This window comes from Schistocerca americana, chromosome 2 (genome assembly GCF_021461395.2).
Source record: "Schistocerca americana isolate TAMUIC-IGC-003095 chromosome 2, iqSchAmer2.1, whole genome shotgun sequence".
NCBI classification, from domain to species: domain Eukaryota; kingdom Metazoa; phylum Arthropoda; class Insecta; order Orthoptera; family Acrididae; genus Schistocerca; species Schistocerca americana.
The window spans coordinates 279,682,925-279,701,188 of NC_060120.1; the positions used below are offsets into that span (position 1 = coordinate 279,682,925).

The 18,264-nt window shown below is 40.9% G+C and overlaps 1 protein-coding gene across 1 annotated transcript in view; it reads left to right on the top strand.

The window, feature by feature from the left end:
* Nucleotides 1–18,264, top strand: part of LOC124593960 (dynein beta chain, ciliary-like) — a 746,507-nt gene that overhangs the window by 642,231 nt on the left and 86,012 nt on the right. The window contains exons 41-42 of the mRNA XM_047132308.1: nt 9,240–9,522; nt 9,616–9,789. Coding sequence (XP_046988264.1) covers nt 9,240–9,522; nt 9,616–9,789 — 457 coding nt within the window. The remainder of the gene's footprint in view (nt 1–9,239; nt 9,523–9,615; nt 9,790–18,264) is intronic.

Genomic DNA, 18,264 nt, shown 5'->3' on the forward strand with positions numbered 1-18,264 from the left:
GCTGAAGCTATTCGCTTTCCAAGTACCGCGATGTGCTCGGTCCAATTTAGTTGAGAGTCGTCATGCATGCCTAAAAATTTTGTTGATGGTACACATTCTATGTGCTCGTCATTAACTACTAGCTTGGTACTGTTCGGTTTTCTGTTTAAGTGGAAACTAATACTATTGGTTTTTTTTTTTTTTTACATTTAGGGCTAATTTATTAGCCTCTGTCCACTGGCATATATGCTTAAGTGTTTCTTCGGCTTTTCCATTGAGTACACTTGGTGACTCAGCTTTGATTAAGATGTTACTGTCATCTGCAAACAGTACTGATTCACCATGTTTGACACTTTGTGGAAAATCGTTGATGTTTATTAAAAAGATGATTGGGCCCAGCACACATCCTTGGAGGACTCCTATATTGATGTATTCTGGGTTTGAAAGGTGTGAAAAGATATGATTGGAGTTAGTTTCAGTGATTTCCACAGAAGAAAGTAACACCAAGTGAGATCTGGTGATGGTGGATCCCATTTTGTGAACCAGCTATCCGCTTCTGTAGCACGGACATGTTTGCGAATGGCGATGACTGTTGGAAAATTACCAAACTATGCTCTCGCGGTATACATGGTGGGGGGGACTTTCAAGGTTTCGCTTCAGAATGACATATGTATGAAATCCGGACAATGTTTGGTTCTTGTGCAATAAATAATTGAAAGTGTTCCCGGACTTTATGTTCATCCTGTATGTGAATGACCTTCTGCTTAAAATTCAGTAAGTAAAAGTGTAAGTCTCATCAGAGAGAAAGCGATGGAAGAATTGGTAAATGATATTTTTCAAAGAATTATTAAGTGTCTTTACAAATTGACTATCGTTAAATTGTAAAAAACTATGCTACATTTGATTCTGTACAACAAATAATCATACGTACAATTGATGTAGCACATGAACAGGAGTCAGTAAATAAGGTAGAATACTCCAAACATTTGGGTGTAAACTTGACCTGGAAGAAGCGTATTACTGAACTTCTCAAACAATTACGTTTGCCTACTTTTGCACTTCATACAGTTACTGATCTTGGAAATAAACGTATTAACTTCCTGACATGTTTTACATATTTAGTTCAGTAATGTCATACAGAATAATTTTTTGGGGTAACTCATTACTTAGAAAGAAAGTATTCATTGTACAAAAGCAGGTAGTAAGAATACTCTATGGTGTTCATGCATGGATGTCCTGTAGGTACCTCTTCAAGGAGCTATGTGCTTCAACTGCACCATCACAATATATATATTTGCTAATGAAATTTATCCCCCCATGAACCATGGACCTTGCTGTTGGTGGGGAGGCTTGCGTGCCTCAGTGATACAGATGGCCGTACCATAGGTGCAACCACAACGGAGGGGTATCTATTGAGAGGCCAGACAAATGTGTGGTTCCTGAAGAGGGACAACAGCCTTTTCAGTAGTTGCAGGGGCAACAGTCTGGATGATTGACTGATCTGGCCTTGCATCACTAACCAAAATGGCCTTGCTGTGCTGGTACTGCGAACGGCTGAAAGCAAGAGGGAAACTACAGCTGTAATTTTTCCCAAGGGCATGCAGCTTTACTGTATGGTTAAATGATGATGGCGTCCTCTTGGGTAAAATATTCTGGTGGTAAAATAGTCCCCCATTTGGATCTCCGGGCGGGAACTACTCAAGAGGACGTCGTTATCAGGAGAAAGAAAACTGGCGTTCTACGGATCGGAGTGTGGAATGTCAGATCTCTTAATTGGGCAGGTAGGTTAGAAAATTTAAAAAGGGAAATGGATAGGTTAAAGTTAGATATAGTGGGAATTAGTGAAGTTCAGTGCAGGAGGAACAAGACTTTTGGTCAGGTGAATACAGGGTTACTAATACAAAATCAAATAGGGGTAATGCTGGAGTAGGTTAAATAATGAATAAAAAAATAGGAGTGTGGGTAAGCTACTACAAACAGCATAGTGTACGCATTATTGTGGCCAAGATAGACACGAAGCCCACGCCTACTACAGTAGTACAAGTTTATATGCCAACTAGCTCTGCAGTTGATGAAGAAATTGATGAAATTTATGGTGAGATAAAAGAAATATTCAGGTAGTGAAGGGAAACGAAAATTTAGTAGTCATGGGTGACTGGAATTCGAGAGTAGGAAAAGGGATAGAAGGAAACATAGTAGGTGAATATGGATTGGGGGGGTAAGAAGTGAAAGAGGAAGCCGCCTGGTAGAATTTTGCACAGAGCATAACTTAATCATAGTTACCACTTGGTTCAAGAATCATAAAAGAAGGTTGTATACATGGAAGAATCCTGGAGACACTAGAAGGTATCAAATAGATTATATAATGGTAAGACAGAGATTTAGGAACCAGGTTTTAAATTGTAGGACATATCCAGGGGCTGATGTGGACTCTGACCACAATCTATTGGTTATGAACTGTAGATTAAAACTGAAGAAACTGCAAAAAAGTGGGAATTTAAGGAGATAGGACCCAGATAAACTGACTAAACCAGAGGTTGTACAGAGTTTCAGGGACAGCATAAGGGAACAATTGACAGGAATGGGGGAAAGAAATACAGTAGAAGAAGAATGGATAGCTCTGAGAGATGAAGTAGTGAAGGCAGCGGAGGATCAAGTAGGTAGAAAGACGAGGGTTAGTAGAAATCCTTGAGTAACAGAAGAAATATTGAATTTAATTGATGAAGGAAGTGCAAAATGGCTAAGCAGGGATGGCTAGAGGACAAATGTAAGGATGTAGAGGCACATATCACTAGGGGTAAGATAGACACTGCCTACAGGAAAATTAAAGAAACCTTTGCAGAAAAGAGAACCACTTGTATGAATATCAAGAGCTCAGATGGTTCAAATGGCTCTGAGCACTATGTGACTTAACATCTATGGTCATCAGTCCCCTAAAACTTAGAACTACCTAAACCTAACTAACCTAAGGACATCACACGACACCCAGCAATCACGAGGCAGAGAAAATCCCTGACCCCGCCGGGAATCGAACCCGGGAACCCGGGCGTGGGAAGCAAAAACGCTACCGCACGACCACGAGATGCGGGCAGCTCAGATGGAAACCCAGTTCTAAGCAAAGAAGGGAAAGCAGCAAGGTGGAAGGAGTATATAGAGGGTCTATACAAGGGCGATGTACTTGAGGACAATATTATGGAAATGGAAGACGATGTAGATGAAGATGAAATGGGAGATACGATACTGCGTGAAGAGTTTGACAGAGCACTGAAAGACCTGAATCGAAACAAGACCCTGGGAGTGGCCAACATTCCATTAGAACTACTGACAGCCTTGGGAGAGCCAGTCCTGACAAAACTCTACCATCTGGTGAGCAAGATGTTTGAGATGGTGAAATACCCACAGACTTAAAGAAGAATATAATAATTCCAATCCCAAAGAAAGCAGGTGTTGACAGATGTGAAAATTACCGAACTATCAGTTTAATAAGTCACAGCTGCAAAATACTAATGCCAATTCTTTACAGACGAATGGAAAAACTGGCAGAAGCTGACCTTGGGTAAAATCAGTTTGGATTACATAGAAATATTGGAACACGTGAAGCAATACTGACCTTACGACTTATCTTAGAAGAAAGATTAAGGAAAGGCAAACCTACATTTCTAGCATTTGTAGACTTAGAGAAAGCTTTTGACAGTGTTGACTGGAATACTCTCTTTCAAATTCTAAAGGTGGCAGGAGTAAAATACAGGGAGCAAAAGGCTATTTACAATTTGTACAGAAAACAGATGGCAGTTATAAGAGTCGAGGGGCTTGAAAGGGAAGCAGTGGTTGGGAAGTGAGTGAGACAGGGCTGTCGCCTATCCATGATGTAATTCAATCTGTATATTGAAGAAGCAGTAAAGGAAACAAAAGAAAAATTCGGAGTAGGTATTAAAATCCATGGAGATGAAATAAAAACTTTGAGGTTCGCCGATGACATTGTAATTCTGTCAAAGACAGCAAAGGACTTGGAAGAGCAGTTGAACGGAATGGACAGTGTCTTGAAAGGAGGATATAAGATGAACATCAACAAAAGCAAAACAAGTATAATGGAATGTAGTCGAACTAAGTCGGGTGATGCTGAGGGAATTAGATTAGGAAATGAGACACTTAAAGTAGTAAAGGAATTTTGCTATTTGGGGAGCAAAATAACTGATGGCAGTCGAGGTAGAGAGGATATAAAATGTAGATTGGCAATAGCAAGGAAAGTGTATCTGAAGAAGAGAAATTTGTTAGCATCGAGTATAGATTTAAGTGTCAGGAAGTCGTTTCTGAAAGTATTTGTATGGAGTGTAGCCATGTATGGAAGTGAAACATGGACGATAAATAGTTTGGACAAGAAGAGAATAGAAGCTTTCGATATGTGGTGCTACAGAAGAATGCTGAAGATTAGATGGGTAGATCACATAACTAATGAGGAGGTATTGAACAGAATTGGGGAGGAGAGGAGTTTGTGGCACAACTTGACTAGAAGAAGGGACCAGTTGGTAGGACATGTTCTGAGGCATCAAGAGATCACAAATTTACCACTGGAGGGTAATGTGGAGGGTAAAAATCATAGAGGGAGACCAAGAGATGAATACACTAAGCAGATTCAGAGGGATGTAGGTTGCAGTAAGTACTGGGATGTGAAGAAGCTTGCACAGGATAGAGTATCATGGAGAGCTGCATCAAACCAGTCTCAGGACTGAAGACCACAACAACAACAATGAAATTTATCATAAATAATTCATCACAATTTGAGAAAAACAGTGATGTACATAGCTATAACACTAGAGGGAAAAATGACTTTATTACCCATTGTTAAAGATGTAAGTGGTTCAGAAAGGGGTTCAATATGCAACAACAAAAATTTTTGATCATTTACCCAATAACATAAAATGTCTGATAGGAAGTGAAGCAAGTTTTAAATCTAATGTAAAATTGTTTCTACTGGACAGCTATTCCATTGATGAATTTTTCTTAAAAACTGGTAACCAGTTAAAAAATATTTAATTGTAGTTGCATGAGTTGGACTAAAAATAATATGTTCATTAATATTAGCACTAATCATGTGTACATATCTTGTAAACTGACTTGTACCACATCAATTTGAAAAAAATAGATCATTCAAATGATCTATGGAACATGTAACTAACTAACTGAGCACTGAAGACTTTGCTGTTCAGTACCCAAAATTTGATCCAATTCTTCATATCAGTACAGGTTCTGTAGTATCTACAACAATGCAGTTACTACTCTCTCCCTGTCAAACATATGAATACATATATGTATCATGGTATAGCTACTCATTGCAGTAAATTTTGAGACTGATTCCTCTTTCTGTACTCTTTTAAGCCTGTGTAACTAAATCCTTAAACAGCCAACAAATGCAGCAGCCACTTTTAATAAAATAAAAATATTTTCCTGTGGAATTCTGACACTGCTTACCTCCTGAGACTTAAGGTTGTATTCAAAGGCATAACAATATGAAAAGGATGGACTGTTATCCACCACATATAGGAGGCACTGACTAGTAGATACATAAAAAAAGGACTGCTAGGTAGTATTAACTATTGAACTAAGTCTTTCATCAGATGTAGACAAAACAAAATGCACATTCACTTGACACATGCAAAACTCTCTCTCTCACACACACACGCACACACACAACACACCTACTCAGGGCCACTGTCATCTTGTGATGCTAAGGCCTAACTGCTACTGCATCTAATGTGAGTAGTTGTGAGATGAGAGGCATGTAAAAGGGGGAAAGGACTATGCAGGTGTGCTGGTGGGATAGAAAGCTTATGTAAGTCTAGAGTGGGAGCAGGGAAGTATATATGCAGCTGGAGGACAGGGACTAGTGGAGATTGATGTCAGAGGGGTTGCAGAGAGATTTCCCACCTGTGCATTTCAGAAAAAGCTTGTGTTGGAGGGAAGAATCTAGGTGGCAAAGGCTGTGAAGTAGTCACTAAAGTCAGGCACTGAGATTGTTGCTTTTCAACTATCTTTCTGAAATGAGAAATATCCCACCCCTCCTACAGCGGTATTCTGCTGTGCACCCATCCTGCACAATATCTTTATCTGCTGCCATTCCATCCTTTTCCCAACCCATTGCCCCATGACTCATAACCATGCTGTAGACATATATGCAAGACCTGTCCCATACATCCTCCCACTATCACCTATGCCAGTCCTATCAAAGGCATCTCCTATCCCATTGGAGGCAGGGCCACCTGTGAAAGCAGTCATATGATCTACCAACTTAGCTGCAACCAGTGTTGTGAATTTTACATGGGCCTGACCACTAATTAGCTGTTTCTCCACCTGAATGGCCGCCACCAAACTGTAGCCAAGAGATAACTGAATCACTCAGTTGCTGAGCATGCTGTGTAACCTGATGAGCTTGTCTTCAGTGAGTGCTTCACTGCCTGTGCTATCTAGTTTCTTCTTTTCTGAATTGTGCAGGTGGGAACTCTCCCTGCAACAAATCCTTAATTTCTGTGATGCCTCCTTCACTGATCTCTGTTCCTTCCCATTCCCTGGCCAGTATCTCATCTACACCCCCACTACCCACCACAGCAATGATTGATGCTCAACACCAGATGCAGTAGAAGCTGTCAGACCTTAGTGCTCCGAGATGACAGTGGGCATGTGTGTGTGTTTGTGTGTGTGTGTGTGTGTGTGTGTGTGTGTGTGTGTGTGTGTGAGAGAGAGAGAGAGAGAGAGAGAGAGAGAGAGAGAGAGAAAGATACAAATATGTATGATGTATTTAGATCAAAGAAAAATGAATTTTTGTATGTGCAATTAAAGTTTGACTTGAATGTAGGAAAGACAGCAGCTTGGAGCCAGTGGGCCTGTATTAAGCACGTAGAAGACATTTGCCATGATCTTCGAAGCCTGGAGCTTAGTAAAGAAGTTCTTGCTACCTTATGGATTGAAGCACTAATATATATAGGACAGTAAGCAGAACAAACCAATGATGGGATAGATTTCACATTTGGTGCTATTTCCAAACATGTACTCATCTCCCCCCCCCCCCCCCTCCCCCATTGAGCTGGGCTTCTTGCCATATCATGCCTGATGTTATGTGGAAATCTAAGGGAGCACTGCTGTCCTCTTTTTTCCAGACTCAGAATACTCACAATTATAAATTTATATATCTGTGTGTCTGTACTCTATATTAAAAACAATATTTCAGAATTTATTGCCAGAGGAGAAATGTATGAACACAACACCAGGGCTAAGGGTAATTTAGACATACCATGCCACAGATTAGCAAGAACAGGAAATTCCCACTAAGTAAACCCACTCAAAATGTTCAGTAAACTGCCAATTCATGATCAGTCGATGGATATAATTTTTTTTAAAATTAAGTGGTACAGCTGGCTGTCAGATCATCTATTCTATGACATAAAGAATTCTTTGAGATCCCTGATGAGGATATTACCATTTAAAAGTTGTCTGTAGTTAAACATATTATTGTGTGCTGTGGTTAATCATGTGTAATTACATAGTGTATACAATATACAATACGGTACTATATTGTATTAGATTATAGTATAGCTTATTGAATTAACTTTTAGAAACTATACTGGTGTAATTTGGTACACTACCATGCTTAAAATGTATTCTATAATTTCCTGACACTAGTTTATTTTATTTTATGTATTTACTATTACATCCTGTATGACAAAGCCAATATCATTGTAAAATGATCTATGGTGAATAAAATTCTTGATTCTTGATTCTTGTTTTCAATGCTTGCTGTAGGGTTGCTGCATCAGATTGGGAGAGATCCAGTGGTAATGAGTGTGACAGTGTCATAAGAAATGTGAGTGGGGAGTGGGCAAACAATTTTTGATTTACACTGAGTCTCACAGTCCTGTTGTGTACTTCGAGGAGTGTAGATGAAGAACAGCATCTGGTTGGACCTGTAAAGTCCTGTAATAGGCTTGTTAAGCACAAAGCTTGAAAAGCACTTATACTGCACATGTATTGGACTTATACAGGAACATCACTATAATTGGCATCAGGGGTGGCGTGTGGAAAGGGGACTGAAACACTGGATGAAAATGCTGAAAAGATAACATGAATATTTGGTAAGGGGAGGGAGTTTACCATCATTTGTGCCCATTACTTCTCATATTTATTTTGATGTGTGAGAAGAAGCAAAGGAAGAAAAATTAAGTTGTAAGCTGCTTTATATCTTTAACTGGGTAGATCAAGCTGTATGGTGTTGTTAAATATCTTATTTGACACAATAATGTACCGCTGACTGTAAAAAACCAGACTATTGCATTCATTATATCCTAATTTTGACTTAAAGAAATGAATCATTGACATTGAGAAGAAAGGCCAGAAGGAAATCCAATGTGTTTAGAAGTGCGACTTTTGAGAGAAGACAAAGCAGTATTCAGCATGAAACATTGAGGAACTTTGCTCAGCGTAACAAGTGTAGGATTCATGTTTTTCACAGACTTATAATGAATGAGTCTATGAGTGAATGGAGGTCAACTCTTTAAAAATGTGTAAAATAGCTGGACAGTTATAGACCCTGAGGTTGACCATGTCAAAGATTTAGAAATGTGCTTTAGACTAATGTGTAGCTGTAAGGATGCAATTGCTTTAGCATACAGGAAAAGAAAGCTAAAGATAAAACTGGACAGAACAACATTGTTTTGTGATCAATCTAATAGATGGATTGGTGTGAGATGTCTTGTGCATATGTATGTTTCAAGAAAGTAGTAATATTTCCATATACTCTAAGTATGAAGCTTGTGTTTGGCCAAGTACGTTTCTTCAGGAATAATTTACAGTATGACTGAAATTTGCATCAATACTCACAGTTGTGCAAGTGCAGCTTACCTAGGAGGACCACTGGCAAAGTATATGTACTTAAATTGTGAAGAGGTCATACTTGTGCAGATAAGAAGCAGTTTACTTTAACCAGATAATAAATATGGCCCCCCCCCCCCCTCCCAGTTCTTTCTCTCTCCCATCATTCTAGTCCCTTTATTCCCTCCTGAGGTCTGTATTTCATCCATTTCTTCCACAGTGCGGAAGGGAATACGTTTGCCTTGTAATCTTTTGCTCAGTTTCATAATTTATGGACGTTTCTTCCTTATTGTTGTATTTGTTACTATACACACTCTATATGTATCCTTTATCAATTAAGTAGTAATGCATATTAATGTGGTTACAGGTATGATAACTTTTTTAAATATTTATTTATTTAGGTATGTCACCAGTTGGGTGGAGACTAGAGAACACCAAGCTGAGAGATCAAATCTCATTGTCTTATTTGACAAGTACATTCCTTCATGCCTTGAAGCTCTGAGAATGCGATTTAAGAAAGTAACTCCCATAGCTGAAATTTCACATATACAAATGCTGTGCCACCTATTAGACTGTCTCATAATACCTGCAAATCTGCCAAATGACTGTCCAAAGGAATGGTATGAGATATATTTTGTCTTTGCTTGTGTGTGGGCTTTTGGTGCTGCAATTTGCCAAGATCAGGTGAGTTAAATGATGGTTTAATTTGTATTAATATAGGCTTTATAACTTCTTTGTAACTGTGTGTATCATTTTTGTCTGCTTGTTTCTGAACAGTTGGTAGATTACCGTGTGGAATTTTCAAAATGGTGGGCAAATGAATTTAAGACGGTGAAATTTCCATCACAAGGAACTGTTTTTAATTATTTTGTTGACCATGAAACTAAGAAATTTCTGCCATGGGAGGAAAAAGTTCAAAAATTTGAACTTGATTATGATATACCACTCCAGGTAATGTAAAAGTTTCCTGTGCAATTAACCTCAAAATATAAATCAGAGAGATCATTGTCAGCAAAGCTTAGAATTGTGGGCAGAATAACAACAAAAGGAAAAGAAAATATTGACGCATGAATTTTCAAATCTAAAAGTATTTTACAGGGTAGCAGAAGAGAGAAAAGGAAGAAAGTACATATTTAAAAAATATAAAAAATGATAATAAAAGACTTACTCACAAGTCTGAATTGAGGAAGGGAGGCAATTGAATTTTTTGTCAGTGGTAACATCTCTGTTGACATCATTTTTGGGATAAGATGCAAGGCATTTTTATTGTGAAAGAATTTCCATTAGGACTAAGGCCTTGAGTTGCAGACAGGCATACTGAAAAAGACTGCTAAAATATTTAAGCTTTCAGACAAAGTCCTTAGGGATGTGTGTGTACTTTCTACTTCAGAAGGAGAACTTTGCCCAAAAGTTAAAACTATTCTCCAAAAGGACATTTATTCAGCAAACTACACAGGGTACCAAAAGCAGGAAAATGCATTTCAAGAAGTTTTCTGTGTCTCTATTTCCTCCTAGTTTATAATTGCACTTTTTATTTGAATTCTCATTCCTGTTCTTTTCCTCTGACCGTATAATATCTTTGGACTGAAGGTGGAAGTGTGCTTACCAGTATACAGCATTTAACCTCATACTCTCTCTGACATCTCTCTCTTCCTGTTTGTCACCTCGTTACTCGCTGAAGGTGGGTATTTCTCAACTTGGGACCTGAGTGACTTACCCCTTTTTTCCAAGCTTCTCCAGTGTATTCCTCTTTCCTCCTTGAAATAGGAACTAACAACTCTGACAGTTGATCTAATTAGGAACACAAAGAAAACACAGACATAGAAGAAATACAAATTTATTGGGTCATGGAGTGACATCAACAAGAATACAATGAAGGCAGAGTCATGAAGTGACAACAATAAGAACTCAGTGGAGGTAGTTACGAGTCTTCAACACGCAGCAACTGAGATCCCGGAGGCCTGTGTATAGCTTTATGAAGATGCTGTCTTCATCTTGTGTTGCTGGCTTCTTGTTGTTTGGTGATGGTGCTGTCCATGGCAGCAGGCCGTTTGGATGTCAGCATACACTATGCGTTCCGTAGTGGCCCCACATGTGTCTGCTGTGAATGGTAGGTCTAGTAAATGACAGGTAACAACACTCCTCCTTCCTTGCCAGGGTAGTGACCAGGTGCCGCAGTCTGTGATGCTGTTTCTGCAAAGAATATCATGGTGTCTGTGGCAATGTTTGGGGTGGCAGTCAAATGTGCGAAAAATTCCCAGTCCACCCCAATCAGTGTGTATGGACAAAAGTGGTTGGGATGAGGGCACTCCCATCACCCATGGACCCAGGGGTGACTAGTGGACAGGACCAGCAATAGGGGGCAGAAGCCATCTGGACGTCAGATTCCACAACAAGAGACAATGGTGGACTGGGGAGGAGAGGCTCTGGGGAGAGAACCAAATACTATCCCTGCTGACAGCAGCATATGCTCAGCGCAGTGGGAGGTTTTGGCACTCATAGCAGGCAGCAAACGCATCACCCATTGCTGGGGAAGGCGGACATGGTCAGGCCTGTCTGGAGTGGCCAGGGCTGATGAAGAATGAGATGGAAACCCACAGCCTGAGGAGAGGGACCCACACCCATCCTGGGACACAACTGGCTCTGGTGACATGCCATGATATGATCTTCAGTGTGAACCATGAAGATGTGGTGATTGTGCTGGTTATGGACAATGACTGGAATTCCTTGAGGACACCACCTAAAACCCCAGACCCAGCCCGGTATGCTGAGCACAGATGTCAATGAAATTGGTGCCGCGGGGGGACACCTGCTTGGCAGCAAGAGGTTGAGCAGCATCAATTGCTGATAGCTGTGCAGGAACTCGGCAGACTTTTGGCCTCTGTGTCCATCTTCCTTCTTATGCAAGAGATCCCCCAGTGGCCCAAATGTCAGGAGGACCTCCTGCCACATAGCCACCAGAACCACCACACAGGGAATGAATCCTTCCACCGACAAGAGGGAGAGGCACTGACACAGTGTGTAATAATTGCAGAGTGGGTCCAATACCCAGCCCAATGACATTCTGGCCACCTCTGTTGTACCATGTGCACAACTTGCACCAGAGCATCCGATCTGCTGCCACAGCAGAGGCAACAGGGGAACTGGTGATGGAGAAGATATCCACCATGTTCCTTGCCTCGACATCCAGGTGAGAACCAAGCAGTTACTTCTTGTCAAATGAGGCGTCAAGTCCCATGGGGAGCCAGTACAGATCATCCTCATTTGTATGTTGCGACTTGGGACAAAAATGAATGTTGTAATTGTATTGGTACAAGAACAGAACCCAGTGCTGAAGATGATGAGTGGCTTTCTCTGGCAAGGACAACGATGGGCTAAACAGAGAAACCAAAGGCTTATGGTCAGTAGTTAAATGAAATTTTACACTATGAATGGATTTTTTAAGGCCTAGACAATAGCAAGAACATCGCTTTCCACCTGAGAATAAAGTTGCTGAGCTAGTTGAGTGTTTTTGGTGCAAAGGCAATAGACTGTTCAGAGCCATCTGAATGGTGTTGGGCCAGGACCACTTCCATCCTGTACTTGGACGCACCCATTAGTGAAATTACATTTGAGGCTCACAGCCTGTAGAACAGAAGTAATGTAGGTGATCCTCTGTGGCAGCGTGGCCAGGTCCCTATAGAATATTGTAAAACATGACACAGAGTGAAGGCTATCATTAAGCTGCACAAAAGCATGCTCTTAAGTTACAGATCAAACAAAAGGAGAACATTTCTGCAGTAATAGATGCAGTGGGTAGGCAATAATTACCGCTCTGGGAAGATTAGACGAAAGGGGGGGGGGGGGGGGGGGGGGTGTATTTTCACTTATGAAAAACAGCATTATTGAAGTAATCGCAAATGAGTGCTCGGCCTATTCTTTATGCTGCATTGCTGTTGTCCAGTCAATGTGTTCAGTGCTACGCACAACCTGTGTCTTACATGTTGCTCTATACCTCATGTTTGTTCTTACTATGACAAACTTGATCCCATCCTTGTTTCCAAGTTTGTTACATCTACATCTACATACATACTCTGCAACCCACCATACGGTGCGTGGCGGAGGGTACCTCGTACCACAACTAGCATCTTCTCTCCCTGTTCCACTCCCAAAGAGAACGAGGGAAAAATGACTGCCTATATGCCTCTGTACGAGCCCTAATCTCTCTTACCTTATCTTTGTGGTCTTTCTGCGAAATATAAGTTGGCGGCAGAAAAATTTTACTGCAGTCAGCCTCAAATGCTGGTTCTCTAAATTTCCTCAGTAGTGATTCACGGGAAGAACGCCTCCTTTCCTCCAGAGACTCCCACCCGAGTTCCTGAAGCATTTCCGTAACACTCGCATGATGATCAAACCTACCAGTAACAAATCTAGCAGCTGACCTCTGAATTGCTTCGATGTCCTCCCTCAATTCGACCTGATAGGGATCCCAAATGCTCGAGCAGTACTCAAGAATAGGTCGTATTAGTGTTTTATAAGCGGTCTCCTTTACTGATGAACCACATCTTCCCAAAATTCTACCAATAAACCGAAGACGACTATCTGCCTTCCCCACAACTGCCATTACATGCTTGTCCGACATCATATCGCTCTGCAATATTTAAACGACGTGACTGTGTCAAGCGCTACACTATTAATGGAGTATTCAAACATTACAGGACTCTTTTTCCTATTCATTTGCATTAATTTACATTTATCTGTATTTAGAGTTAGCTGCCATTCTTTACACCAATCACAAATCCTGTCCAAGTTATCTTGTATTCTCCTACAGTCACCCAACGACAACAACTTCCCATACACCACAGCATCATCAGCAAACAGCCGCACGTTGCTATCCACCCTATCCAAAAGATCATTTATGTAGATAGAAAACAAGAGCGGACCTACTACTCTTTGTTGGGGCACTCCAGATGATACCCTCACCTCCAATGAACACTCACCATTGAGGACAATGTACTGGGTTGTATTACTTAAGAAGTCTTTGAGCCACTCACATATTTGGGAACCAATCCCATATGCTCGTACCTTAGTTAGGAGTCTGCAGTGGGGCACTGAGTCAAACGCTTTCCGGAAGTCAAGGAATATGGCATCCGTCTGATACCCTTCATCCATGGTTCGCAAGATATCATGTGAAAAAAGGGTGAGTTGCGTTTTGCAGGAGTGATGCTTTCTAAAGCCGTGCTAATGCATGGACAGCAACTTCTCTGTCTCAAGGAAATTCATTATATTCGAACTGAGAATATGTTCGATAATCCTGCAACAAACCGATGTTAAGGATATTGGTCTGTAATTTTGAGGATCCATCCTTCTACCCTTCTTATATACAGGCGTCACCTGCACTTTTTTCCAGTCGCTCGGGACTTTGCGTTGGGCAAGAGATTTGCGATAAATGCAAGCTAAGTAAGGAGCCAATGCAGTAGAGTACTCTCTGTAAAACTGAATTGGAATCCCATCAGGACCTGGCGATTTATTTATTTTTAACCCATTCATCTGCTTCACTACCCCGGGGATGTCTATCACTATGTCCTCCATATGGGAATCTGTACGAGCCTCAAACGGCAGTACGTTTGTACGATCCTCCTGCGTGAAAGATTTCTCAAATGCTAAATTTAAAATTTTGGCTCCCGTTGCCAGGCCAGACTGATCAGTGAGTGACTGGATGGAACCCTTTACCCCTTTACTGATTTTACGTAAGACCAGAATTTTCTTGGGTTTTCAGCAAAATCTTTTGCTAAGGTATGATGGTGGTAGTGGTTGTATGCTTCGTGCATTGCTCCTTTTACAGCAGCATAAATCTCTACTAACTTTTGCCTGTCCTCATTCTCCCAATCTTTCTTGTACCGCGAGTACAACTGTCTTTGCTTCCTGAGCATTCTGCGAATTGCGCTGTTAAACCACGGTGGGTTTTTTCCATCCGTAACCCACTTTACAACTAGAACAAACACTATTTATGGAACAAAGTACTTTATAGAGCAACATGTAAGATACAGGTTGTGCGTAGCATTGAACACATTGATTGGACAACAGTAATAGTGTAAAGAATAGGCTGAACACTAATTTTTGATTGTTTTAATAAAGCTGTTTCCTTGGCGGTTCACCAGAGCGTACCGGGGGGCAGACCCAGGTGGCCTCTACAAGTGGGCCTATGAACTGTATGGACATGCACTCACCGAAATTGCATGTGTCATAAGTGAAAATACATCATGGGGCAAAGCTGTAATGGTGGTGAGATGTTATATTGTGGGACACACACCCTGCCAGGAAATTTCATGACCCAAATAAATGACGAAATGCTGGCAAAGAGAGAATTAGTGAGATTAAATTTGAGGCTCACAGCTTGGAAAACAGAAGTAATGTAAGTGATCCTCTGTGTTAGCATCTGTCATGATGATGTCGTCAAGGCAGTTAATGTAAAGAAGGACAACCAACATAACCTGTCCTAAAAAATGTTGAAAGATGGAAGGTATACAAGCAACCCTAAACATTAGTGATTGATATTGAAAAAGGCATAAAGCCATATTAACCACAAGCAACTGTTTTGGTGTCTCATATAGTGGACTCTGAAGCTAGCCTTCGGCTAAGTCAATTTTTGGAAAGAATTGACCCCCAGCCAGTTCTGTGGGCAATTCCCCCACTCAAGGAATGGGGTAAGTGTTGATGACCAACTATGTATTGTTGTCCTTGAGGTCACCACAGCACCAAACCCAACCAGTTAGCTTCTTTATGATCACTAATACACTGAGCTGAGTGGTCAGCGTGGCAGATTGTCAATCCTAAGGGCCCGTGTTCAATTCCCGTGTGTACTGTGAAGTTATTTGCACAGCCTAATCCTGGGGCAAACAGATCTGAAAACTCAGACTACAAAGAATCCAGTTCGTGATATGGCACTTGATCTGACACCAGATGCACCACATTCATGATAGGAAAAACCAAAAGCAGTAAAGGCATCTAACCCAAACAAATTTTCAGTACTCACATAACTGTCCACCAACTATTTAATCTTACAGGCAACTGAGTTATAAATTGTGTAAATTTACCATGAATAGGAATCTGCTGTTTGTCGTACCTTAGAATTGACAGTAAACTGTGTGCCAATGGTGGGGACCATAGACTGGTATATGTATGAGAGTTGAGCTAGGACACGGTAACCCTCCCTGTTGACTTGTAGTAGTAATGGCTGAACCATCACCCACAATTCAGTTAATGTTGTGACCTGATGGCAAAGTTGAACACAATAACAAAATGGTATGAAATTGATGCCCATTGAGTCCTGCAATTTTTCATGGGTGGACAAAGATTTAAATATCACTGATGTGTGACCTTTTTCTTTACATTTGTGGCAAGAGGTGCAGCCCTTGGAGCAGGCCACCTGCTCATGCTGTTTGAAACAAGAGGGGCATGAATTACGTGGCATTCGCTGTTCCTGCTGCCGATGACATGTTTGTCCGCATTGGGCCGGTTGGCTTGTTTGTTCTGTGGCTAGAACCTGTCCCCCCAATGCGCTTGGCTCCATGATCTGGGGTTGCACACTGTCAACAATGGTGATGTCACTCGAAGATGCTAGTTGGTGGCCCACGGCACAGGAGATGTCGAATGACTGTGTAATATTCAAAACCTCCTCCAGCGTAGGGTCCTCAAGCTGAAGGGCACATTGACACATCTCCTAATCTGGACCTGAATGAATAATCATGTATCTGGTCATGGCACCTGCATATGACTCCTGATACTTTGCCATGACAAACTGACACTTATGACAGGCCATGAAGCTTAGATGCCCAGTTGCAATATGATTGCTGTGGCTGTTTATGACAATGGTAGAATTTAACATGCAGAGTAATTTGTACGCTTGTGGTTATAGGTGGACGCAAACTACACATATCATCAAAACAAAAAACGATGGTTATTTAGAGGAATTAACTGACACGGATGTGATACATATGAGGTTGTCCATGATTAGACATGAGCTTTCGGACCTCCTTTTCAATCATTCGGAAAGCTGCAAAACATTGACGAAGCCACTTATCGTAAGTCTTCCATGGATTCATCACAGGGTGGAAATGGTGGCAGATGAACAACTGGCAGTGGAGCCTGCATCAGTGAGGCTAACAAGTGTTCCAACATGGCCATATGCACTTGCTGTTGTTACAGAAGTTACTTGAGTCAAGCCTAATTGGAAGAGCAAAATGGCAGAAATCCACAGAATTTGAAACACACAAAAATTTGACCCTTGCCTGTCACCACTTGTGCTCTAACTATGAACACAAGGAAACACATGGGCATAAAAAGAAATACAAATTTATTGGGTGAAGGCAGAATCACAAAATGACCACAACAACAAGAGCTCAGTGAAGGTAATTACAAGTCTCAAATAAATAGACGACTTAGAGCCCAAAGCCCCATGTATAGCCTTTTGAAGATGCTGTCTCAGTCTTGTATCACTGCTTCATGTTGTGTACACACAGCAGTCCAAGTGGCTGCGGTTGGTGACAGTGCTGCCCCTGGCGGCCACCTCGGGTAGCTTTGGGCACGCCATTTAAATGTCAGTCCACACTGTGCTTTCCATAGTGGCCCAACTTGTGTCTTCTGTGGGCAGCAGGTTACTGCAAAAGTTTGGTAATTTTTTTTTCCTACTTTTAAATGTATCTGTACTTGTTATTCCAGTTGTTCCTTCCTCCTTTGTTCTTGTTGTGATAATCATCTCAATCTTATTTATACTAAATTTCATCCCATGTTCTTGTACTGTTCATTCCGATATGTCCATGTACTTGGACTTTTTTCTTGTGGAAGTGAATACTGTTCAGCCATTCTGTCTCCTTGTAACTTTAGTTTACTCAGGAGAGTATTCTTTTTGATAGAACTGACAGTCACTTTGCATGACAACAACCAGTATCTAGATAGTCCGATAATAGTGAACTGCTGTGGAAACTATTTCAGTTTACCCTGAAACTGCCAGCACATAATATCCTTTATGTTACTTTGTGTGCTTGGTTGTACAATATTGTTAAATCTGGGGAACATGGAAAGAACTCCATTACCTTTCTTTGACATGTTCTATAAGATTGTCTTCATTTTTCATATTTTTTTTGCTCCTGAGATTCTGGAAGTTGCACATACATCACCACAAGTGGCACTAATTTCCTAAGTATACTAGTAGTTACTAAAGGACATATTATGCCCGAATGATGAACAAAATTGGCCAAGATGTAGAGAATAAGGAGGAAGTAAAGAATACGTGAAATGAGTATTTTGAAGAACTCTTAAACCTGAATGGAGACCTGGATGACGAGGAACAAGCCAAGGGGAAAAAAGAGGAGGAGTAGCAAATAGAAAAAGACCTTACATAGGGATAAATGGAAGAGGCATTGGGCAAGATGAAGGGAGGGAAGT